Source organism: Salmo trutta, chromosome 2, assembly GCF_901001165.1.
Source record: "Salmo trutta chromosome 2, fSalTru1.1, whole genome shotgun sequence".
NCBI classification, from domain to species: domain Eukaryota; kingdom Metazoa; phylum Chordata; class Actinopteri; order Salmoniformes; family Salmonidae; genus Salmo; species Salmo trutta.
The window spans coordinates 69585627-69611044 of NC_042958.1; the positions used below are offsets into that span (position 1 = coordinate 69585627).

General features: G+C 42.3%; 1 protein-coding gene across 1 annotated transcript in view; it reads left to right on the plus strand.

The window, feature by feature from the left end:
* The first annotated feature begins 260 nt into the window (after positions 1–260).
* Positions 261–25418, plus strand: part of ngfrb (nerve growth factor receptor b) — a 72177-nt gene continuing 47019 nt past the window's right edge. Inside the window, exons 1-3 of the mRNA XM_029712907.1 lie at positions 261–668; positions 8291–8432; positions 20307–20669. Coding sequence (XP_029568767.1) covers positions 633–668; positions 8291–8432; positions 20307–20669 — 541 coding nt within the window. The 5' untranslated portion in view covers positions 261–632. The remainder of the gene's footprint in view (positions 669–8290; positions 8433–20306; positions 20670–25418) is intronic.

Below are 25418 nucleotides of genomic sequence, written 5' to 3' on the forward strand. Positions count from 1 at the left end.
ACTATTTGGGAAAATTGAGTCACAAGCCTGTAATTATTTACTTACGGGCGGTAATCTAATCAGACAATAAAAGTGTAAATGGGCTGCATGTGCAGAGAGATGCCACCGGGCCGCTGGAAGGGAAAAGGCGGCGAAAAGTCCCAGGTTTGTTGTTTGTGAAAGAAAGAAAAAACCAGAACGTGAATGTTGGAGTGGTGGGCGTGCCCTTAGCCCATAAGAGGAGCACAGCTGTCATATGAGAAGCTGCACTTGAGCAAGAATATACTTCCTATCATTGGACATCTCTCTGTTCCGCGCTGTGGGCTGTTCTCTCGCAAGTGCGCCCCGGACTGTCCCGCAACATAGGCTACTGCATGAGTACATCTCTGCAGGTTGCTTGCTGAGGATAATTATTATACAGTGACTCCAATACATGGACTGACTCATTTATTTTGGAGACTTCGGAAACACAAGAGAGTTGGAGCCGGACGAGACGTATGAGGATAAAATACAGACGTATATTTTTATGCATGGGCATTATGTATATTTTATCCACCAAATAAATGATGTTCTTATTTTTTTGTGCTTTTCTCGTCAGTCCGTTGACCTATTGGAAAAATACATAAATATCGAAGAAGTGACAGGGATTCAGAATGTGTACTCTGTTCTTAACAGTGCTACTCGGAGCGGTGAGTGTCAATATACTTCTAGAACATTCATCTTGTGTTTTTTGCATGGTCCATTTTTTATTAAGTTGTTTGAACTACCTCGTGCATATTCACGCCGCTATATGTGCGACAACACTGACACTTGCGCATCCAGGTAGGACGGTGTAGCCTAGGCTAGAGTGCCAGGCTACGAGTCGTGATTTCTACAGGCTTCTTTGGTGAAGTCATTTCATCATGTAGTACATGTTAAAGTTTCTGTTCATTCATAGACTCACGTAGTGCATGTTAAAGTGTATCTTCATTCATTGACTCTTTCATTCAATACTCTTGAAATAACCTCATTCACTCTGTCAAACCCACCCCATCGTCCCATTGTTAGCCGATTGGAGACAACCCGCACGTAAAGTAACCATTTAACATGATATCAACGTAATTATGAAGTGTTTTCGGATCAGGGTCTATCAATTGACCATATGGAGCAGGGACTATCAATTGACCATACGTAAAATGTATGCACGCATGACTTTCTCATTAGATAAAAGCGTCTGCTAAATGGCATATATTATAGCCTATACAGAGTTTCATCCTGCATATTTATTTTCCCGTTCCATTTATGCACAAAGTATAGCTGCGAACCTTGGAAACGACATCCTTCTCGATTACATTGTAGACAGCATGACAATAACAATGTCGCAGTAGATCATATAGAAGAGGTCAGCATTAGGCTACCAAGAACATCAGACCTATAGCCCTATAATACACTCCAGCCTGGTCTCATAGACTAGACATAACATAGTAAATGTACATCCAGGACACTCAAATAAGTATGTTAGGTTACATTTGGTATGGTTACATACGACAGATGGTTACTTAATGGCATGGTGGACGGATGGGCATATAACGCAAAACGTCTAGCAAACCGAAGGTTGCGAGTTTGAATCTCTTCACGGACAACTTTAGCATTTTAGCTAATTAGCAACTTTTCAACTACTTACTACTTTTTAGCGACATTGCAACTAAACTCAGCAATAAAAGAAATGTCCTCTCACTGTCAACTGCGTTTATTTTCAGCAAACTTAACATGTGTAAATATATGTATGAACATAACAAGATTCAACAACTGAGACATAAACTGAACAAGTTCCACAGACATGTGACTAACTAATTGAATAATGTGTCCCTGAACAAAGGGGGAGGGGGGGGGGGTCAAAATCAAAACTAACAGTCAGTATCTGGTGTGGCCACCAGCTGCATTAAGTACTGCAGTACATCTCCTCATGGACTGCACCAGATTTGCCAGTTCTTGCTGTGAGATGTTACCCCACTCTTCCACCAAGGCACCTGCAAGTTCCCGGACATTTCTGGGGGGAATGGCCCTAGCCCTCACCCTCTGATCCAACAGGTCCCAGACGTGCTCAATGGGATTGAGATCCGGGCTCTTCGCTGGTCATGGCAAAACACTGACATTCCTGTCTTGCAGGAAATCACGCACAGAACGAGCAGTATGGCTGCTGGCATTGTCATGCTGGAGTGTCATGTCAGGATGAGCCTGCAGGAAAGGTACCACATGAGGGAGGAGGATGTCTTCCCTGTAATGCACAGCATTGAGATTGCCTGCAATGACAACAAGCTCAGTCCGAGGATGCTGTGACACACCGCCCCAGGCCATGACGGACCCTCCACCTCAATCGATCCCGCTCCAGAGTACAGGCCTCGGTGTAACGCTCATTCCTTTCGACGATAAACGCGAATCCGACCATCACCCCTGGTGAGACAAAACCGTGACTCGTCAGTGAAGAGCACTTTTTGCCAGTCCTGTCTGGGCCAGCGACGGTGGGTTTGTGCCCGTAGGCGACGTTGTTGCCGGTGATGTCTGGTGAGGACCTGCCTTACAACAGGCCTACAAGCCCTCGGTCCAGCCTCTCTCAGCCTATTGCGGACAGTCTGAGCACTGATGAAGGGATTGTGCGTTCCTGGTGTAACTCGGGCAGTTGTTGTTGCCATCCTGTGCCTATCCCGCAGGTGTGATTTTCGGATGTACCGATCCTGTGCAGGTGTTGTTATACGTGGTCTGCCACTGGAGGACGATCAGCTGTCCGTCCTGTCTCCCTGTAGTGCTGTCTTAGGCGTCTCACAGTACGGACATTGCAATTTTTTGCCCTGGCCACATCTGCAGTCCTCATGCCTCCTTGCAGCGTGCCTAAGGCACGTGCATGCAGATGAGCAGGGACCCTGGGCATCTGTCTTTAGTTTTTTTTCAGAGTCAGTAGAAAGGCCTCTTTAGTGTCTTAAGTTTTCATAACAGTGACCATAATTGCCAACCGTCTGTAGGCTGTTAGTGTCTTAACAACCGTTCCACAGGTGCATGTTCATTAATTGTTTATGGTTCATTGAACAAGCATGGGAAACAATGTTTAAACCCTTTACAATAAAGATCTGTGAAGTTATTTGTATTTTTACGAATGATCTTTGAAAGACAGGGTCCTGAAAAAGGTATGTTTCTTTTTTTGCTGAGTTTACTTAGCATGTTAGCTAACCCTTCCCCTATTCTTAACCCTAACCTTAACTTTTTTAGCTAACCCTTCCCCTAACCTTAACCCTTTAAGCCTAACCTTAACCCTTTAACTAACTCCTAAACTTAAACCTAACCCCAAGCCTAGCTAATGTTAGCCAGCTAGCTAATGTTAGCCACCTAGACAATTTTTTGGCACCTAGCAAATCTAGCTAGAATTCGTAACATATCATACGTTTAGCAAATTCATAACATATTTTACAGTTGAAAAGTCATAACATATTGTACGTTTTTCAAATTCGTAACATTTAATACTAATTGTAGTTTGTAACATATCATACGAAATGGGTGATGGACATCCACAAATTGATACATACCATACGAAATGTAACATATCATACTGAATGAAGTGTCTCGGATAATACTAAATGCTCTGACACCAGGTTTTACTCTCTACTCTTGCGGCTACAGTTATTTGGTGAATGAATGTTATTTGACCAAACCAAACCTGGAACAGGCACTCCATCACTAATTTCTGTCCAGTGTCAACTGGTACACACAGTTTGTGCATTGTGTGTGCGTGCAGGCCCGTGCATGTGTATCCTCCACCAACCTGGACTCAGGGTTAAACATAACATAGTAATATGTAAAGCTGTCTCCATTTAGTATGATACGTTATGTTTCGTATTGTTTGTATTCATTTGTGGACGTCCATCATCCAATCCGTATGATATGTAATGACTTACACTGAACAAAAATATAAAAGCAACATGTTAAGTGTTGGTCTCATGTTTCATGAGCTGAAATAAAAAATCTCAGACATTTTCCATACACACAAAAAGCATATTTCTATCAAATTTTGTGTACACATTTGTTTACATTCCTGTTAGTGAGCCTTTCTCCTTTGCCAAGATATTCCATCCACCTGACAGGTATGGCATATCAAGAAGCTGATTAAACAGCATGGCCATTACACAGGTGCACCTTGTGCTGGGGACAATAAAAGGCCACTTTAAAATGTGCAGTTTTCTGTCTGTAATATAGCCCTTTTGTGGGGAAAAACAAATTCTGATTGGCTGGGCCTGACTCCCAATAAGGTGAGCCTGGCTGCCAAGTGGGTGGGCCTATGCCCTCCCAGGTCCATCTATAGCTGCACCCCTGCCCAGTCATGTGAAAGCCATAGATTAGGGCCTAATTTATTTATTTAAATTGACTGATTTCCTTATATGAACTGTAACTCAGTAAAATGTTTGAAATTGTTGCATGTTGCGTTTAGAATTTTGTTCGGTATACAATTCATATGATATGTTACGAATTGCAATTTGTACAATATGTTATGAATTTGCAATATGTATTATATGTTACAAATAATTCAAATTTATTGTGGCTAACGTTAGCTAGCTGGCTAGCATGAGCTAGGTTAGGGGTTAGGGTTAAGGTTGGGGTTAGGAGTTAGGGGTTAAGGTTAGGGTTAGGGGAAGGGTTAGCTAACATGCCAAGTAGTTGCAAAGTAGCTTAAATGTAGTAAGTAGTTGCAAAGTTGCTAATTAGCTAAAATGCTAAAGTTGTCCGTGATGAGATTCAAACACACAACCTTTGGATTGTTTGCATTATACGACCGCCCGACCAACCACCCTCCTTTAGTTTTTGCCTTAATAACCATACCTAATTAACATCATACTCATTTGAGTGTCCTGGATGTTACGTTTAGTCTATGAGACCAGGCTGCCTCCACTGCTGCCTCGAGCATGCAATATTGATATGAGTTTATGTCCCCTTCACTCCTCTTTCCATCTCTCTTTTGTTCCCTTTCTCATTTAGACAGGATGATTCAGCATCGGTTATCCCAAATGGCACCCTATTCCTTACATAGTGCATTACTTTTGATCAGAACCCCATAAGTCTCTGGCCAAATGTAGTGCACCATATAGGGAATAGGGTGCCATTTGGGACACAGCCCATACATTTGTCATATTACCAACACTGACATGCCCAAACCGCTCCCAAAACAGAGAAATTACTTACCTGACAGTTAAAAGCACTTGTCTTTGTTGTCGTTATTTGATAAAGGCTCAGAGAGTAGCTACCTTTAAATTAAAGCCAGCTTTACCGGAATGGCTACCGTTGTCCTAGTAGTAGATGTAGTCAATGTCTAATGGCTTAACAGGTGTTGACAGGCTGAGGTTGGAAGGTTAAGTGCATCCAAGTGGAAATGTACTCACATAGTAGCTTGGTGGAAGGTTCAAGTTTTGTTCCCTAAAAAATAATTTGGTGTGTGTGTGTTTGTGTGTGGTTGGCAGGCTTGTGTGGGCATCAGTGTACGAGTGTGTGCATACTGTATGTGTGTGTTCGTTTGTGCGCGCGTGTGTGTGAGAGAGAGAGGGATAGAGAACAGCCTCGAGTTCCACACTATCCCGTTCCACGCCTTGTGATCAACCTGTGCTTTTGACTCTCCAGGGATAACTGACTTGATAAAAAAACACAACAATAAACGATAAACTAAGGGGACTATATGCCAAGTCAAGCAATGACTCACTTGTGTCAAGAATCAGGTATCCTTTGGCATTTGCTAATTGCTAATAGCTAATTATCCACCAATCCAACTGAGCGCACAATTACTTTGTGTGACTTCCTGTACTTTTTGGCCATTGAAACATGTTGTACTACACCCATTCCTGAGACTATAAGAAATCTTGAATCAGAAGAAGCAAGGGCTGCTTCCCAAATGACACCCTATACCCTATAGTGGTTAAAAGTAGCACGTGCCATTTGAGACACAACCAAGTAGATTGAGCAGGTTAACATTTTTCATCTTGAATCTTGTTCTGGAGGCAGTTTTGCAGAGTGGTCACTAGCTGGCACAGCCACAAAATCTGATTTTAAACCTAACCCAAACCTAAACCCAAACCCTAACCCTAACCTTAACCACACTGCTAACAATAATGCCTTACCCTAAACTTAAATTTAGACCATAAAGCACATTTTTGTTTTCATAAATTTTTACAATATAGCCAATTTTGACTTTGCAGCTGGCCTATCTAAGGGGAAATTGCTCAGTGACAATAAACGTGAACTGTGAACATTTTTGGCAAGTCCAATTGTGGTTTTTATACATACCGGTAATATGGCTACCTTCAACTACAGTTTTAACAAGTAAACTAAAACATTTGCATTACAAAACTGGCTCAAATAGTATATCACGCAAAAATAAAACCAGTTATCAATGTAAGTAATATATTTTTCAATACCTCACTATAGAATGTTGAGCAAAACTCAAGAAACTGTCAGTTGTTCCAAAGTAATCTGTCCGTCAACTCAAGTGTTACCACATCACAGTGGACTTGAGCTCCTAGGGTTAAAATGGGACTAGCAGAGACTTAGAGGTGGATGGGGCACAGAACGGAATGGTCAAGGGAGTGAAGGAGAGGGGTAGGAGGAGAGGAGGAGGAGAAAGGCAGAGGGGAAGAGGGTGAAACGGACAACCTTTTTCCTGAAGGGAGAATGCATTGGGCATGTAAATTGGTGTGGATACACACACACACACACACACACACACACACACACACACACACACACACACACACACACACAATGTCACTGACAAGAGAGCTGCTTTAAAAAGACAGCAAATATCCCCTCGGTGGTGTGTGTGTGTGTGTGTGTGTGTGTGTGTGTGTGTGTGTGTGTGTGTGTGTGTGTGTGTGTGTGTGTGCGTGTGCGTGTGTGTGCGTGTGTGTGTGTGTCCACACCAATTTATAGACAGCACACAAACTGGTTCAAATAGCATATCATGAAAAAAATGAAACCAGTTATCAATGTAAGTAACTCAAAAAGCCCGAGGGGACATTTGCTGTCTTTTTCGAGCAGCTCTCTTGTCAGTGACATTCCACACCTGAGTGCGTTGGATTTCCGTCGACATCCTCACTCTGCATACCATGCATACCCCTGTATAGTTTAGGGTGAAGTTGCCCCTATACACTGATCCTGCGTCAGTTTTACATTGTCCCACTAATGCTGAAAGTTCATATTGGGGGAGGAGAAAGGGAAACTTCACTCCGGAGGACCCAGAATCCTCTCTACTCCTGTTTTAACGTTGCATAAAGTTGCTCAAACATGAGTTTGTTCATTCTATATTAGCAATAATAATATTACAATATTATAATTATATTTTAAATAGTCTATAATATTTTCCATACAGGATCCCCCTTCTGACACCAGTATACAGCATTCATAGAATCAGATCAAACAAATGGAGACAGTTCTCTCCCTCCAATTGTGGTCTGTGGTTTGTAACCGATTTCTTTGGGGGGAAAAGCTAATTCCTCTCTCAAATGGAGCCTTGGCTTGGAAAGGTATGCACCATCCAACATAGGAACCATGCAAAGAAGAAAAATGCTATTGCTACATGCTACCTTGCTTTCAAACTAAGGTGCACGGACAGTGAAGCAAGCTAAAAAGATTACTTCAAAAAGTTACCATTTTGGCTAATTCCTTGTATCGAAAGAGGAAGTAAGGAACCATAACATGCTACCTTCATAAGGGCTAAAGACAGAGCTCTCTTCTCAGCTCTCATCAGCATCACTGTCAAAAACGCATTTGCTTCTCTTTTTGAAGATTTACTTTGGAGATTAAGGGTCGTATGGAGTGGGTAGCATTTAAGGGACCAATTTTAGGAACATTGGGTTTAGTTTAAGAAGTGTAAGAAGTGCCCAGAGTATTCAACCTAACTAACACACACACAAACAACCCCCCCACACAGACACACAGACACACACATGCCTCACACACACATACACACACACACACACACACACACACACACACACACACACACACACACACACACACACACACACACACACACACACACACACACACACACACACACACACACACACACACACACACACACACACATAAACCACCAGTGCATTCCCTTGCCTTTGTGTGTGTTCTATAAGTGTTATAAGTGCACATTCATGGCCCTAGAGTCTACAGTGAGCTCTCATGTGTTCTCCCTATCATTTGTGTGTGTGTGCGTGTGTTTGGCCTTTCCATGTGTCTGTTGTTGTTGTTCGTGCCCAGTTGTTCGATCAAACATCCTCATCTGTGTCTCTCTGTTGATTGACAGGTCGGAGCTCTAGCCAATAAGGAGGCCTGTAGCTCAGGTAAGTTCACCACCACTGGGGAGTGCTGCAAGCAGTGCCAGCCAGGGGAGGGAGTCATCAAGCCATGTGGAGCAACACAGACTGTCTGTGCCCCATGTCTCGACAGTGAGTACACACACACACACACACACACACACACACACACACACACACACACACACACACACACGCCTTGATAGTGATTTACAGATTACACCCCCTTTAGCCATAAATGTCTGGACATTCATTACATTGTGATGTGGTCACCTAAGGGTTATGACCTCCTCATAGCAATTCCCCACTGTACTTATTGTCCATAGTACAGTACAGTACAGTTCAGTTCAGTACACACAGTACTGCTGTATTGGACGTGAAGTAAGTCTTGGCCGGTATTCACAAAGCGAAGAGAAGAAGTTAAGTAGTGCTGATCTAGGATCGGTTTTGCCTTCTAGATCATAATGAATACAATTATATGGACAGGGAGGGCCTGATCCTATATCAGCACTCTTCTGAGACGTTTTATGAATATGGGCCCAGATGAACAGTGACATCTGTTATCACGATTTCCCAACTTCCCAACAGTAATTATGCTGTACACTAGACCGAGTAAACACTTCTCTAGTCAGGACATACTTTTGAGTGAATACATACTGTACTTATGAGTGCCAAAGCAAGTGCCCTGTCCACGCGCCCTTGTTTGCCCATGCTACAGACGGCTATGTTGGTCCGCTAATACAGGAATAGTAAACTCCCGGTGCAACTCCTCTTATGCACTACTTTTTTATTCATCAATATTTATTATTATTATTATTTAAAACATTTTCAGGGGGTGCTGCAACACCCTCTGCACCCCTACTTCCCACAGCTATGACAGAAGAGTATGAACTATATATTTTTTTACCTGGATGCTGGATGCTAATTTCCTCAAAACAAAAACAATGACAAATGTGTCCCCCCCTAACAAATAAGACCCCCTTTTCGGTCTTATGTTCCAACATTTTTAATTGTGTTTTAGACGTTGGATAAAAGTACAGACTCAGAGCTTCAAAATGGTATTTCGTACACTGCAATAAAAAAAAGCAATGCTGCTTTGAAAGTTGATCAACTTGTAACCCGACTTTTGAGAAATGGCTCTTGAAAAGTTGTGGTTCGGTTTCCACACCTCTTTGTTCATCCTCATTCAGCATCGTTCACACCCTCTTAAGCATAGCCCCACCCATCTCTTTAAGGCTTGAGGCCATGTGCTAAACAAAGTGAGTAAGGAAGTGTAGTAAACAACCAAAGATTTCAAGGCTGAAAGTCGTGAAAGTAGTAGCCTTCCATAAGAAAAACTCAAGGTAAAAATACACTTTATCTAGTTATTGGCCTATATCCTAATCTGACTTTGGTGCAGGTCATGTTGTTCTTCATATTACTGTCTTTGGTAAACACACACTATATCAAATCAAAGTATATTTGTCACATGCACAGGATACAGAAGGTGTAAACAGTACAGTGAAATAGTTGCTTGCATAGTAGCAAAATCAAAAATGGAAAGTGTCAATATAAAAGTGTTAGGTTCTGAACAAACAGAGTAAAAACTCAAACGGACATCTAGGAAAAGCTCAAACCTAGTTTATTCAACTCACTGGGTGCTTGAGCTGCAAACACAACATACAAGTCGCTCAAGTACATATTTATAGCTTACAACTAGGCGGAGTCATTTCCTTGCATGTCTAAGATAACTAATCCTTCTCTGGTGTTAGGCAGAGACACAGTAGGTTCCTCTTACTGGTATTATCATGGCCCTGCCTAAGTCCAGGACCCTCATGGGCATGGAAATGTGTGTGTGAGATAGGACTATAATCAGATGGTCTTCGGGGTGAGCCCCTATGGCCCACCTCCCAGCAGTGTCTTCTATCTTCAACTGCTGATCTTATCTAGACGTCAGTTCCACATCTCTCTTGGTCCTAGTTCCTTAGAAACTGGCCTTCCTAATCAGGAACTGTACCTAGACTGTTGCCCTTTGCCCCCCTCCTTAGGATCATTAATATATATATATAAAAACATGTTTCAACAGAATATGAACTTTCTGTACTTCCTCTCAGTAACTTTCAATACCCAGAGTTCCTACACACCATTTATTGACCCCAAACATATACAGTTGAAGTCGGAGGTTTACATACACTTTAGTCAAATACATTTAAACTCAGTTTTTCACAATTCCTGTAATTTAATCCTTGTAAAAATTCCCTGTCTTAGGTCAGTTAGGATCACCACTTTATTTTAAGAATGTGAAATGTCAGAATAATAGTAGAGAGAATGATTTATTTCAGCTTTTATTTCTTTCATCACATTCCTAGTGGGCCAGACGTTTACATACACTCAATTAGTATTTGGTAGCATTGCCTATAAATTGTTTAATTTGGGTCAAACGTTTCGGGTAGCCTTCCACAAGCTTCCCACAATAAGTTGGGTGAATTTTGGCCCATTCCTTCGCTGGTGTAACTGAGTCAGGTTTGTAGGCCTCCTTGCTCGCACATGCTTTTTCAGTTTTGCCCTCAAATTTTTTATGGGATTGAGGTCAGGGCTTTGTGATGGCCACTCCAATACCTTGACTTTGCTGTCCTTAAGCCATTTTGTAACAACTTTGGAAGTATGCTTGGGGTCATTGTCCATTTGGAAGACCCATTTGCGACCAAGCTTTAACTTCCTGACTGATGTATTGAGATGTTGCTTCATTATATCCACATCATTTCCTACCTCATAATGCCATCTATTTTGTGAAGTGCAACAGTCCCTCCTACAGCAAAGCACCCCCACAACATGATGCTGCCACCCCCGTGCTTCACGGTTGGGATGGTGTTCTTCAGCTTGCAAGCCTCCCCCTTTTTCCTCCAAACATAACAATGGTCATTATGGCCAAACAGTTCTATTTTTGTATCATCAGACCAGAGGACATTTCTCCAAAAAGCACGATCTTTGTCCCCATGTGCAGTTGCAAACCATAGTCTGGCTTTTTTTATGGCGGTTATGGAGCAGTGGCTTCTTCCTTGCTGAGCGGCCTTTCAGGTTATGTCGATATAGGACTCATTTACTGTGGATATAGATACTTTTGTACCTGTTTCCTCCAGCATCTTCACAAGGTCCTTTGCTGTTGTTCTGGGATTGATTTGCACTTTTTGCACCAAAGTACGTTCATCTCTAGGAGACAGAACGCGTCTCCTTCCTGAGCGGTATGATGGCTGCGTGGTCCCATGGTGTTTATACTTGCATACTGTTATTTGAACAGATGAACGTGGTACCTTCAGTCGTTTGGAAATTGCTGGATGAACCAGACTTGTGGAGGTCTACATTTTTTTTCTGAGGTCTTGGCTGATTTCTTTTCATTTTCCCATGATGTCAAGCAAAGAGGCACTGAGTTTGTAGGTAGTCCTTGAAATACATCCACAGGTACACCTCCAATTGACTCAAATGATGTCAATTAGCCTATCAGAAGCTTCTAACGCCATGACATAATTTTCTGGAATTTTCCAAGCTGTTTAAAGGCACAGTCAAGTTAGTGTATGTAAACTTCTGACCCACTGGAATTGTGATACAGTGAATTATAAGTGAAATAATCTGTCTGTAAACAAATGTTGGATTTTTTTTGGGTGTCATGCACAAAGTAGATGTCCTAACCAACTTGCCAAAACTATAGTTTGTTAACAAGAAATTTGTGGAGTGTTTGAAAAATGAGTTTTAATGACTCCAACCTAAGTGTATGTAATCTTCTGACTTCAACTGTACATTCGTTATACATTTAGTATGGTAACATGAATAGGTATATTTCAAGTTGGAATCCAACAGTGTCAATAAAAAAAACAAGAACAAAAAGTGTCAATGCCAGTAGAGACAGAACAAAATAATATACAGTATGTAAAAGAACAATGTCAATAACAATAGCGGTGGTGTGTGTGTGTGAGAGTCATGTGAACGCGCATAGAGGCAGTGCAGATAGCCCGAATAACTGGAAACTCACCCCCAGTGATGAACTGAGCCGTCTACACCTCGCATGAACCAGGGAATCTATATATTCGGAAAGTCTGTTTCTGTCCTGCCGCAGGGCATATGATGTCCATGGCCTCTTCATCGCAAAACTCTCAGATCTTCTAAAAAATATAAGTTTGGTGGTGCTTGTACAGACAGACCATCTCTGTTAGGAAGGACGTCAGCCTTGTCCAGCAGCTGAAATCTGGTCCCGACTGAGTCCGAACGCTCATTGGCAACAACAACACCAAGCTCCAGGGCTTTGAGGCTGTAAAACATGAAAATAGACAAAAAATAGACAAGACATTATAACCTTGCATAACATAATACCTCTTCCGTTTAGATGATAAGATGTGTTGTTTATGCTTAACAAGTTGATGGGCCATGTAATCATCTGGCACAGTGGAACCCGGGTCTGCCACTCGGGAGGCCAACACTCCACTTCTTACTCATCACTGTCATCAGAAGACTCTACAATGTCTGGTTCAATTCAAATATTTTTTACCTAAGGCAGGACATTACTCATCGTTTAATTCATTATCAGAGTCAGAGAGAGTCAGCATGGCATGATCGTCCTCCAGAAAGTAGTCCATCACAACTTTTTCCCACTGATCTTTGTTGATAGCGCCTGCTAAATTCAGGGCAGCAATGCTGTTGATAGCAGTAGCAACACTTTTGCAGTTCTGCATGGCTATATCTTTCAAAAAAGCCACGGTAGCAAGGATTGTCTACACATACTGAGCAGCTCATGTTATAGACAGAAGCCTGCAACATGGCAGACCAATCAGAACTCATCTCTCGACATGTCCAGTCCATCCATTATCTCAACCTGTCATGGCTAGTGAAGGTCTCTGTCTTTTTCCGTGGCTAAACCAAGTAGGCTCGTAATTTAACAATTGTTTTTGTATTTACAGATGACATGCAAGTTTGTTATTAAGACACATGAATGTGCATGGGCGTATACCACAACAGTCTAGCAATCCAAAGGTTGCGTGTTCGAGTCGCATCAGGAACAACTGTAGGATTTTAGCCAACCCTTCCTCTAACCCTTCTCCTAACCTTAACCTAATTCTCCTAACCTTTTACATGAATTATCCTAACCTTTGTCATTTTAGTTCTCCTAACCTTTAACATAAATTATCCTAACCTTTGTCGTTAGTTCTCCTAACCACAAATGTAAATTCTCCCCATAATTGTCCTTTGTTGTTTTGACCCAACCAGCAACCTGCTCTCAGAGCAATACATATAATACTATATGTCCTCCAAAATGTATGATAAATTACTTCATCCAATTCGTATGCTATTGTATGAACAAGTAAGATGTATGATACTATAAGTCCTCTAATTCATATGATAATATACGATCGCTATTCAATTCATAACATAATGTAATGTAATAAATCATACTAAATGGAGGGTGTCAATTTAAATACCAAATCCTACGAATTTCCCTGAGACCAGGTTGGCATGATAGGAAAATAATAGGCCAATAAAGGAGTATTATAAAAGAAAAAGCAGTTTGAGACTGTTACTTGGTAGCCTGGTCCCAGATCTGTTTGTGCTATCATGCAACCTACTTGTCACTCATTGTCTTGCCAAACATGTTAGCAGAACTGGGACCAGACTAGTTTCTTGGATCAGAAGCTCCAAAATGAGAATGTTCTACATCTACTAAAACGACGGACCCGTCTCCCATGTAGGATGAGTCCATATTTAACTTCTTCCCCTGACTTATTGCTCGAGGTCAGGAGGTCCTAGTTGAGTTGGGGCTGCGTTTCAAATGCCCTGGTTATGGGCCAGTTCCTGTCGGGTTCCCAGAGTCCTCTCTGGCCGCATTTGTGTGTGAATCCCATGGCTGGTCTGGGCCACCCTGTCAAGTCACCACTACTCTTGCCAGTGTGTGTGAGTGTGCGTGTCTCTGTCTGTGTCTCTGTCTGTATCTCTGTCTGTGTGTGAGCCAGAGAGATATACTGTAGAATCCACAGGGCAGACAGACACACAGACAGGGTCATAAGAGTGTTTTTAGGTTTTAAGGATGAGGAGGACAGGATTGGTCTGCACTTTGTAATTTATTCATGGGTAGTTTCTGGGAAATTATGTACATCTATTTCTGTAAGACCATAATACAACTCATGACATGAGTTAGACTACTTTAAGTGGTCATGTTGTTTCTCAGAGAAGTAACATCAGGGCTGCGTCCCAAATGGCACCCTACGGGCCCTGGTCAAAAGTAGTTCTCTATATAGGGAATAGGGGGCCATTTGGGATTCAGACCAGGAGTGAGTGATTCTCTGGTTCTACTTTTCAAATTCCTTTTTTGGTAATATAAACACATGATATAGACTTTAAAGGATTTCAGGGCTTTCCACACATTTGTTTTTGATTCCAAGAACAAGGTATTTTGTTAAGGACAATATCTTAATTTGGGGGGGTTTGTTGCTTCCTGGTCTGGTTGCATACGAAGTACAGCATTTATTTTGTTTAAGTGTGTTGTGCCTGTCTTGTCTGGACTTGAAAGGCGTTGAGTCGCAAAGACACAAAATCATCACGGGACTACACAAGTTTAGTGACTCATACAGAAAACGTAAAAAGAAGATAAATAATGCGATGCCTGTCAGATGAAGGATTAAATCACATGACTGATTGAAGCTTATCGCATTAGTACATTTTGCTTCAGTCTAAAACTCAATTCAAACCACGTTTGTTTATATTCACATAATATTGAACTTGAATCGGACATCAAATCAAATTTTATTTGTCACATGCACCGAATACAACAGGTTTTAGACTTTACCGTGAAATGCTTACTTACGAGCCTTTTCCAAACAATGCAGAGTTAAAAAGAAAGAAAAATGTGTTAAACATTTAAAAGGTAATAGTAACACAAATAATAACAAGACTATATACAAGGAGTAGTGGTACCGGTAGACATACAGTATAACATAAAGTAATGTATGTATAGATACATATGAGTATTAAACTACTATTTCATATGGCCAAAACTTTAAGCAAGGGGAATGGAGCACATTGTTCTATCTAAGCCCTAAGACACCTTATCCAACTTAATCAACTTAATTATCAAGTTGAATAACATATATTGCTGGGCTTAAACCAAAATGTGCACCACTTTAGGTCCTCAGGACCAGGATTGGGAAATACTACTGATTGTGGGCTTTGAGGCAGCACTTCATTCATCACTTTAAAGCCATTTGTTCCTCCACTTGTCAATCACAGCAAACTCAAAGCATTCCATTTCCTGGAACACATTTTTTTGCCCCATCTCTAGGGAGGAACTCGCCCCAAAGGCACGTACTGATCTAGGATCTGTTTTCCTGACCCCCAAGCTTAACCTTCACCATAATCAGCCCAGAGAAAGCAAACTGGCCCCAGAACAGGTGTGCTTTCCTTTAAAAAAACGAACCTGACTTCACCATTCCTCTGGTCCAGAGATGCTGAACAGCTAACTTGAGTAACAGCCTCCAGCTGTTAATCAAACTGACAGGCCCAATATACCACACCCTGTAAGTTGTTTTCCTCCCTTCGCTTGACCCCTGCCTTGCTCTTGCCCTCTTTGTATTTCTTACCACCATAACCTTAACCTTTAAACAGTAGTTCAACTCCTATGCAGGAGAGCTAATATACGCTAATGTGATTAGCATGAGGTTGTAAGTAACAAGAACATTTCCCAGGACATAGACATATCTGATATGGGCATAAAGCTTAAATTCTTGTTAATCTAACTGCACTGTCCAATTTACAGTAGCTATTACAGTGCCATAATACCATGCTATTGTTTGAGGAGAGTGCACAGTTATGAACTTGAAAATGTATTAATAAGCCATTTAGGGACATTTGGGCAGACTTGATGCAACATTTTGAACAGAAATACAATGGTTCATTGGATCAGCGTAAAACATTGCACATACACTGCTGCCATCTAGTGGCCAAAATCTAAATTGTGCCTAAAATTGAATAATACATTATGGCTTTTGTCTTGCATTTCAAAGATGATGAAAAACAAATCGTGTTTTTTTCTTTGTATTATCTTTTACCAGATCTAATGTGTTATATTCTCCTACATTAATTTCACATTTCCACAAACTTCAAAGTGTTTCCTTTCAAATGGTATCAAGAATGTGCATATCCTTGCTTCAGGATTTGGGTATGTCATTTTAGGCGACAATTGAAAAAAAGGGTACGATCCTTAAGAGGTTTAAAAGGCCTGTCTCATCTATGTTAATGATCGCATATATGCATGACAATGTTGTGCTCTTTAGGTCACAGACTGTAAAAAAAATATGGACGAAGCTATCCATGACGTCACCCCATTGTTTCCTATGAGAATGCTCAGTGGCGCATTTGATAATCAGGAAGTGTCATTTCAGCGTGTCGCCATCTTGCTACACGGATGAGTTTTTGGAAACATTGCATGCGCGGTTTGAGCTACTCTAGGAAGTGATGTTGCAGGCTAGCTCAGGGCTGCCCCCTCTCATGGAGTATCTCAAGTTGAAGGCCGACCGAGTTACTGCAGGCTGCCATTAGCAACTAAATTATCCTTATAATTTCGTCTGTGTGTGATTTTAAAGTAATCGGTTCTAGGACATACATCTGGTGAACTATAAGTAATTATTGGTACCATAATTGGGTTAAAACATTTTTTTTATATCAACAAATATTGACAACGAAGATCGCCATTTCCCCATTCACTATAATGGGGGATCCTGTTTTCTGGAAACAATGCCTGCAGTACCGTGATCGGCTTTCAACTTGAACTCCTCAATGCGAGGGGGGCAGTCGTTCTCCCCTGCTTTAGGCCACCAAACTGCTGTGTCAGTTTACAGTGCAAGAGAGACTCAGTGGTTACTTGAGAAGAAAAACTTAACAACAGCCACACACCATTTTTGTCTTGGAACGTGGAACTGATCAGGGCTGATCAGGGCCAACTGAAACATGAGTTCTTGGGAGTGGATAGATAGACAACACAAGATAAAACAAAGCTAACCCAGCTGTGTGAGAACTTCAAGAAGAAACATCTTGCCAAGCGAAAAACATGTCATATTCACACAGGCACACACGCACACACGCGCACACACACGCACACGCACACACACACGCACGCACGCGCACACACACACACACACACACACTTACACACACACACACACCGGCTGTATAAGAAAAATACACATCTCATCCAGTGAAAAACACTCCATCCTAACACACATGCTCATCTATTGCCGGCTGGCCAAAGTCGGAGTCCTTTTATGGGAGTTCAAAACAAAAGAATGCATTGAATGCTAGCTCCAGGCTAATGTACCGCTTTTATATTATAATGCTGAGCCAGGCAAAGACAGCCTGTACTCCCTCCACTCCACCTCAGCTGCAGGCTAGCTTTATTAATGTATTGACTACTTGAATTATTGATGTGTGGCATTATGATAATGCATTTGAGAGCACTGATGGGGCAGGGGGGGGGGTGGCAGAGGGGCTGAGTGGACACATATCTGACACACAGGCAGGCACACATACACTTGCATGCACCAACACAATCCAAATAGATGCCACATTTGGCCTCCATCCCCATGTACCCAGGCATTATCTTAACAGTCCATTAGGTACAGTGCCGTGCAGAAGTATTCTGACCCCTTGGATTTCTTCTTTTATTGTGTTGAAAAGTGGGATTCAAATTGATTGAATTATCATGTTTTGTCAACAATATACACAATACTCTGAAATGTCAACGTGGATTTTTTTTAAAGATTGATAAAACATTCTATAACTAAAATATAGTAGAAGTATTCAGCCCATTTGTTTAGGCAAGCCTAAATTAGTTCAGGAGTAACATTTGGCTTAACAAATCACATAAAAAGTTACATGGACTATGTTTAATTGACTAATTTTCACTCTGTCCCCAAATTCAACTACAAAGACTAGGGAGCTTTTCGAGAGCCTCGTAAAGAAAGGGGAGTGATTAGTAGATGGGTAACAATACATCCTGTACATCCTCATTAATCTTCAACATGCTCAAATCAGACATTAACTATCTCTTTAAGCATGGTTTAGTTAATAATTTAATAATTTAGTTAATAATTATGCTTTCAGACTGCTTTACACCAGACACTGGGAGAGGAATTCACCTTTCAGCAGGACAATAATCTACAACACAAGGATATATCTACACTGGAGTTGCTTACCAATAAGACGGTGAATGTTCTTAAGTGGCCAAGTTACAATTTTTACTTAAATCTGCTTGAAATACTATGGCAAGACTTGAAAATGGCTGTCTAGCCATGATCACCAACATCTTAACAGAGCTTGAAGAATTTAGAAAATTATAATAGGCAAATATTACACAATCCAGGTGTGCAAAGCTCTTAGAGATTTACCCAAGAATACTCACAGCTGTAATTGCTGCCAAAGGTGTTTCTAACATGTATAGACTCGGGGAGCCGAATACTTATGCAACAACTATATATATATATATATAATTATTATTTTTTTTAAATTTATTTATTATTATTTAGAAATCAATTTTTTATTATAAAAGTACACATTTCTTCCACTTTGACATTAAAGTATTTTGGGTACATTATGACAAGAACATGAAAATTAAATCAATTTTAATCCCACTTTGTAACACAATAAAATGTGAAGAAATCCAAAGGGTCTGAATACTTTTGCAAGGCACTATCTATTGAACCATAAAGCAATGGTCTATGGATGATGGTCACTAGCACTGTAACTTGCAGAGCAATAAAGAGACAGAGTGGCATTCCTGCAACACTTCCTTGGAAACTGTAGTTGGCAGACACTTCATTACCTTAACGGTTTATCAGGATAGGTTCTCTTTCTCCAAAAATGTTGTATTTTTATGTTTATGCAAAATAGCAAAGTTAGTATGTCCAGTGTCGCCTCCCTCTCTTTAACTTTGGGCTTCTGCAGTATACAGTATGTCCTTGTTGGTGCACCAATGACGCAGAAAGAAAACACTTGATATGCCATGGGACATTGAGCATACAGACCACAGCATAACTCTCCTTGCACTACACTACACCCCCTCACACAACTGTACTGTACATCCTCATTAATCTTCAACATGCTCAATACTTGCCATTTAGTCGAACACAGACAGACACACACTCTCAAGAACAAGAACATCACAACGGCTCTTACAAATAGGTCTGTTGCATAATTTAGTGTGTTTCCGAGTTTTCTATCCAGTCCAACTACAACTAAACACGCAATATTGATGGATACCTTTGAAATAACATAGATTCATTAAACTTTCTGAATAAATGTAAAAAAATAAAACATTCTTAAAAGAACCCTCCAGCTTGTGCTTGATATCACAGGTGAAAATGTTTTTTTTTTTTTTTATTCTTTAAAATGTTCAGACATTTTTGTTCACTTCCCCTAAGTGGCTTACATCGCTTTTGCTAACACTAATCCCCATTCATGCAGCTGAATATCTACCCACTGGACTAACATAGGAGGAATTGCCTCAAGGGGCATAGCACCTGGGAATTGAACTTTTAACCTTTGGGGTCACCAGTAAGATGGATTTCTAAGAACATGCATAATAGTCACCTCTGTCAGACTACAAGACATCTCAGGATGGATTAATGTTCAAAGAAGGTCTTGGAGTTGAAATTGTTTTTCTTATTGATTGTATTCACATGACAAAATGAGGGGGCGGTAGTGGGACGTAACATATCAAATGGATGACGTAGTACACAATTGTGCAATTTTCAGGGACCGGTTTTGGCTCATGAGCACTACTTTCAAAACTACTGGCTGAAATTACTATCCAAAACCTCTGGAGCATCACTAGCTTTCCCAACATTCCCAGGTTTTCCAGAAATCCCAGTTGGAAGATTCCCGGAATAAGCAAGAAAACTGGAATCCACCGACAAGGATTTCTGGATAACCTGGGAAATTTGCCAGAATACTGCAACCCTATATAATTATATTATTTTCTCCATTTTCTCCAAGGTGAGACGTTTGCGGAGAACTTAAGCCACACCGAGACGTGCCAGCCGTGCACCCGCTGCATGGGCCTTCTCCGCATGCAGACGCCCTGCACCGACACCAACGATGCCATCTGTGTTTGCGACTATGGCTACTACCTCAACGAGCTGTCCAGCCAGTGTCAGAGCTGCACCAAGTGCCCTGAGGGCCAGGGCATGCTGTACAGCTGTGAACACGACCGCGACACCGTGTGCGAGGAGTGCACCAGAGATACGTACTCTGACCAGGAGAGTTCGCGGGAGCCCTGCCTGCCCTGCACCATCTGCGACGAGGACGACGAGCTGGAGATCGAGGCCTGCAACTCCTTCAGTGACACCGTTTGCCAAGGTAAGGGAGACAGAGCTAATGTTACAGAGAGACTAAAAGTCAATGTTAATATAGCATGCGGAACTCTGGAAGCAAATAGAGCTAGTGTGAAAAAAAACCAAGGTTATTTAGGATCCGTAAACCTCAAACACAGGCAGGAGGCAGACAGTCAGAGTTACAGTTCTTTAATATGTATTTTCTCTTTTCGTTTAGAAGGGTACTACAATAAATGAAAACATTTTAATTTCTTCTTAGTAGCCCGCTGTGGCTCCGTTCGGCCGCCGCGGTTGTCTTGGTCGTTGCATCTTGGTTCCGCTGGAGAGAGGGGAGAGCTGAAATCAGTAACATAATCGCAATGAAAACGTAGCAGTACTTCAGTCACACGAGAGCTGCGGTTGACGTCGTTCGATCGTTTGGCTCTTTCCATATGGGGTCTCATTCGCTTCAGCAGCAGCTCCCCTCTCCCCAGGCAGCCCAGTCACCTGCTGTGTAGCTGGTTTGCTGCAGTGTCGAATCCCCAGCGCTGACTGAAGAGCTACCTTGATGCAGGTGGCAGCTTGTTAATGCTCATCATGTGCGTTGGGCCCCTGGAACCATTTCGGGCAACTACTTGACTCGCTCATTCCCTCATTCACTTAAGCCTTTTTGTTGTGTTTGTCTGGTTGTCAATTTCAAGCAAAATATGTAATATATGAATCAATAGTTTAGGCCTATTTTAAATAGTGATAACTGTAAAACAAACCACACAATAAATAAAGCACAAGTCGGGAAAAGGGAGAAAACGAAACACACAAAGCCATGGCGCACGTATGACTAGCTCGCACATCTAGTAGCTTGCGATGTCAAGGTAGGGGAGACGGAGAGCTAACAGTACTGTACGTCAGCTGCCTAATGTTACCGGGATGCATTGTAATATGGGGAGATCGGGAAGCAATTAGAGTTAGCTCACACACCGAGTGAGAGACTAAAACAGAGGCCACATGCAGGCAGGCAGGCACGCACGCACACGCACAGGCACGCACGTATGCGCACACGCGCACACACACACGCACAGACTGTACATCGGTTCACATCCAGCACATACTTTTCTTGACATTCAGAGATGAGTTGGAGCCATTGCATTGTGTTGTCAATCAATGATATATATTGTATAAAGAACCACCGCCACCACAGTGCTCACCCTGCACTATATCAGCCCTATATGACTCTATCAGATCATATCTCTATCTCCCTCACCACAATATGGACATTGTTGGGCTAGAGATGTAACTACCACTCCATACTCGTCTCAATGTCCACATAGACTCATCCCACACAAAGACCACAAAGACCACCCTCTGTGTCTCCTGGGGCCACTTGAAAGGTCATGATCACTATTGGCTCTGAATGACTTTTTATATCATTTCGCCCTGTGGCCATCGCAGTCCTCCGAACCTGGAATTCCCCATGATCGGCATCACCGCAGATTTCAATGTCTTCATGCTTCCTCCCTGGATTAAATCGATGCTTTATGTGAGCTTATTATAAAGGGAGTCTATTGAACAGTCATGGAAAGGCCTTTATTTCGGTAGCGTACTGCAGACGGAAGGAGACCAGGATTAAAGGGAGTCTTTTGTGCTCTCCCATGATCCCTTTTGGTGCGACAGGCTCTTGGATGGCCCAAGAGGCATGCTGGGCTATTTGAGGGACCTACAGAAGATGAGTGAACCCTTTACACTCGTGGGAATTGGCCTGTATGGATAGTGCTAGATTAAAATGTGTCTTACAGGAGAAATACGAAAAGCATATGCATAAGCATGGTAGCAATTGAAAGGAGATTATGGAAAAATTATTAGACTAAAGGTGAGGACACAACAGTTCACCTGACACAAGACTGAACCCAAACAATAGATGTTTGATTATATGTGCATTTTATATTGAGTGTACTTTTCGCCACATTTGTTGATAACGAAATCTGAAAATACTCTGGATACATTCAGTAACATGATAAGAATATTCCTGGATAATGTGGGGTAGGTGCAACGAAGGGTTTGAGCGTGAGGACTAACTGCTGGCTCCAAGTGGCCACATCAAAGTGTGCGCACTTCTTAAGCCATTTCAATGCACTTTTATGGCTCTAACTATAAGGTGCTTTTTTGAGCTCTCCTAGCTGTGTCGTTGAGGAACTAGGGCAAACACACTAGTTTTGTTTGGAACACAGCCCTGCATCCCCGCAATCACACAATTACTTTTGTTGTTTATCCAAAAATGGCCCATTATAAATCGAAATCTGGGTTAGGTGGGCATCATTTGAAAGCGTGTTCTATTGCCAACATGAATAGCTAAATTATAAAATATGATCTTAGTGTTAGGCTTTCACAGGCCAATTCAGAGAAACAGATTGAATTTTCACAATAGACAAACATAGGCTCATTCTGTTCAGAACAAACCAGGGTATGAAGGCTTGTCATCTTGTAACTATACATCAAACAAAGTGATCATAAATGTTGACAGTTTATATGACATGCGCTTTATTATATGAAAATGTGAAGTGCTCATTTAGACTCTCGGGTGTTTGGGTTGCTCGTAGGACATCAAAGCTGTATTTATTATAATCGTCAACGTCTCATCTTTCAAAATACATAGAGTCCTCGTAATTTTCAGCATTTCCCTCACTCAGACAGCAAAACATTTGCAAAGGTTTCCCTATTAGCTGGAGTGATGGGGGCAACTTCTTGTACTGTGCGGTACTCAACTTCAGAACGGCTGTCAGTTGAAACCCATACAGCGCTGTGAAACGCATGGTCTGAGCTCTGACGTCATTTATAGCATGATACTGTACAGCCACTCCGTTCCAATTTAGGTGCTTATCAATGCTTAAATCTGCAACAACAAAAAATATTGTATTCCTTTGAAATTGATATATAGTTATGTTTGAGTTTGCGTAAGAGGAAGCTATATCAGCATGTACAGTTGAATAATGTTCCATAAACCTCGGGAGTCAGGAAGCAGGTGCAGAATGTGAGTTTAATAATGATACATACAAATTAAGAAAACAACATGAGAAGCGTACAGAATGTGAATGAAAGTAATACTACCTAGTGACTGATTTCTACTGAGGGCTAAATAAAGGGAGAGAAATCAAGGAAATAATGATGTCCAGGTGTGTGTAATAATGGGGAGCAGGTGTGCGTAATGATGGTTGCCAGGCGACGTTGAGCAGGAGTAGGCGTGACAGTAAATGGCAGAATTTAGAGAATCTGTCAACAACAACCATAATAGTAGTAAAACCATCAGAAAGAGGGGAGATCAGTGACGAAGTCTATGGACAGATGGGTCCAAGGCCGCTGATGCACGGGAAGGGGAAGGAGTTTCCCTGCTGGAGCGTGCAGGGGAGATTTGGTTTGAGCACATACAGAGCAGGAGTAGCGGGCGTAGCAGGTGACCTCCCGCGTCAAGGTGGGCCACCAGTACTTCGTGAAGAGAGATTGAATTGTATGGGTAATATCTGGATGTCCAGAGGCGAGATTTGTGTGTTCCCAGGTTAACAGCCGATCCCTTACCCCCGTAGGGATGTAGGTGTGCTCCGGAGGGCAGATAGCGGGCGTATGTTCCCTCTGCAGAGCCTGGCAGATGTCTACGTTCCAAAGCACGATTCGAGAGGGTGTAATGATGGGTGCACTCAGGATCGGTACCTCTCCTGAGTCATGGAGACGGGACAGGGCATCGGCTTTGATGTTCTTAGAACCTGGGTGATATGACAGTGTGACGTTGAATCTAGTGTAGAAAAGGGCCCACCTTGCTTGGTGCAGGTTCAGCCGCCTTGCCGTCCATATGTACTCCAGGTGGTCGGTGAGATTGAGGAATGGCTCCTTGTTGCGCTCCAAGCTGACGTCATAGTTCCTCTCTGCAGGAGGCAGTTTCTTTAAGAAGTATGCACATGGTTACAATTTCTGTGGGTTACCTTGGCGTTGGGACAGGATGGCTCCCATGCCCACTTCTGAGGCGTCCACTTCCATCACGAAGGGCATCATGGGATCTGTTTTTTTCAGGCAACGGGGCGGAGGTGAAACGCCCCTTCAGTAGGCGGAAGGCCTCAATGGCCGCAGGACTCCACACCAACTTACGAGGATCACCCTTGAGGTGAGAGGAGAGGCGATAGAGCTGAAGTTCTTAATGAAGCAGCGGTAGAAGTTGGCAAAGCCCAGAAACTGTTGGAGACTCTTTACGGTGGTTGGGACTGGCCATGACCTGACTGCTTCGACCTTCCTTTCACCCATACTTCACCCAACCCATACCAGGCTCATCCGGTATCCCAAGAAGTAGACATCGACCTGATGGAACTGACACTTCTTGGCTAATCCATAAGGCATCACCAAGTACACGTAGTGCCCAGACGTTGTGCTGAAGGCCGTTTTCCACTCATCCCCCTCTCGGATGTGGATCAGATTGTAGGCACTCCGCAGGTCCAGCTTCGTAAACAAAACGGGCCCTATGGAACTATTCGATGGCAGCCGGTACCAATGGGAGAGGGTAGCGGTACTTAGTGGTGATGGAATTGAGACCTCTGTTAGCGATGCAGGGATGCAGACCCCCATCATTCTTGGTCATGAAGAAGAAGCCTGCCGATGCAGGAGATGTGGATGAGTGGACAAAACCCTGTTGGAGAGCCTCCTGGATGTACTCCTCCATGGCCTCGATCTCAGCCACCAACAGAGGGTAGACACGGCTGTGCGATGGCGCGGAACATTCTAGCAGGTCGATGGCACAGTCCCAGAGGCAATGAGGAGG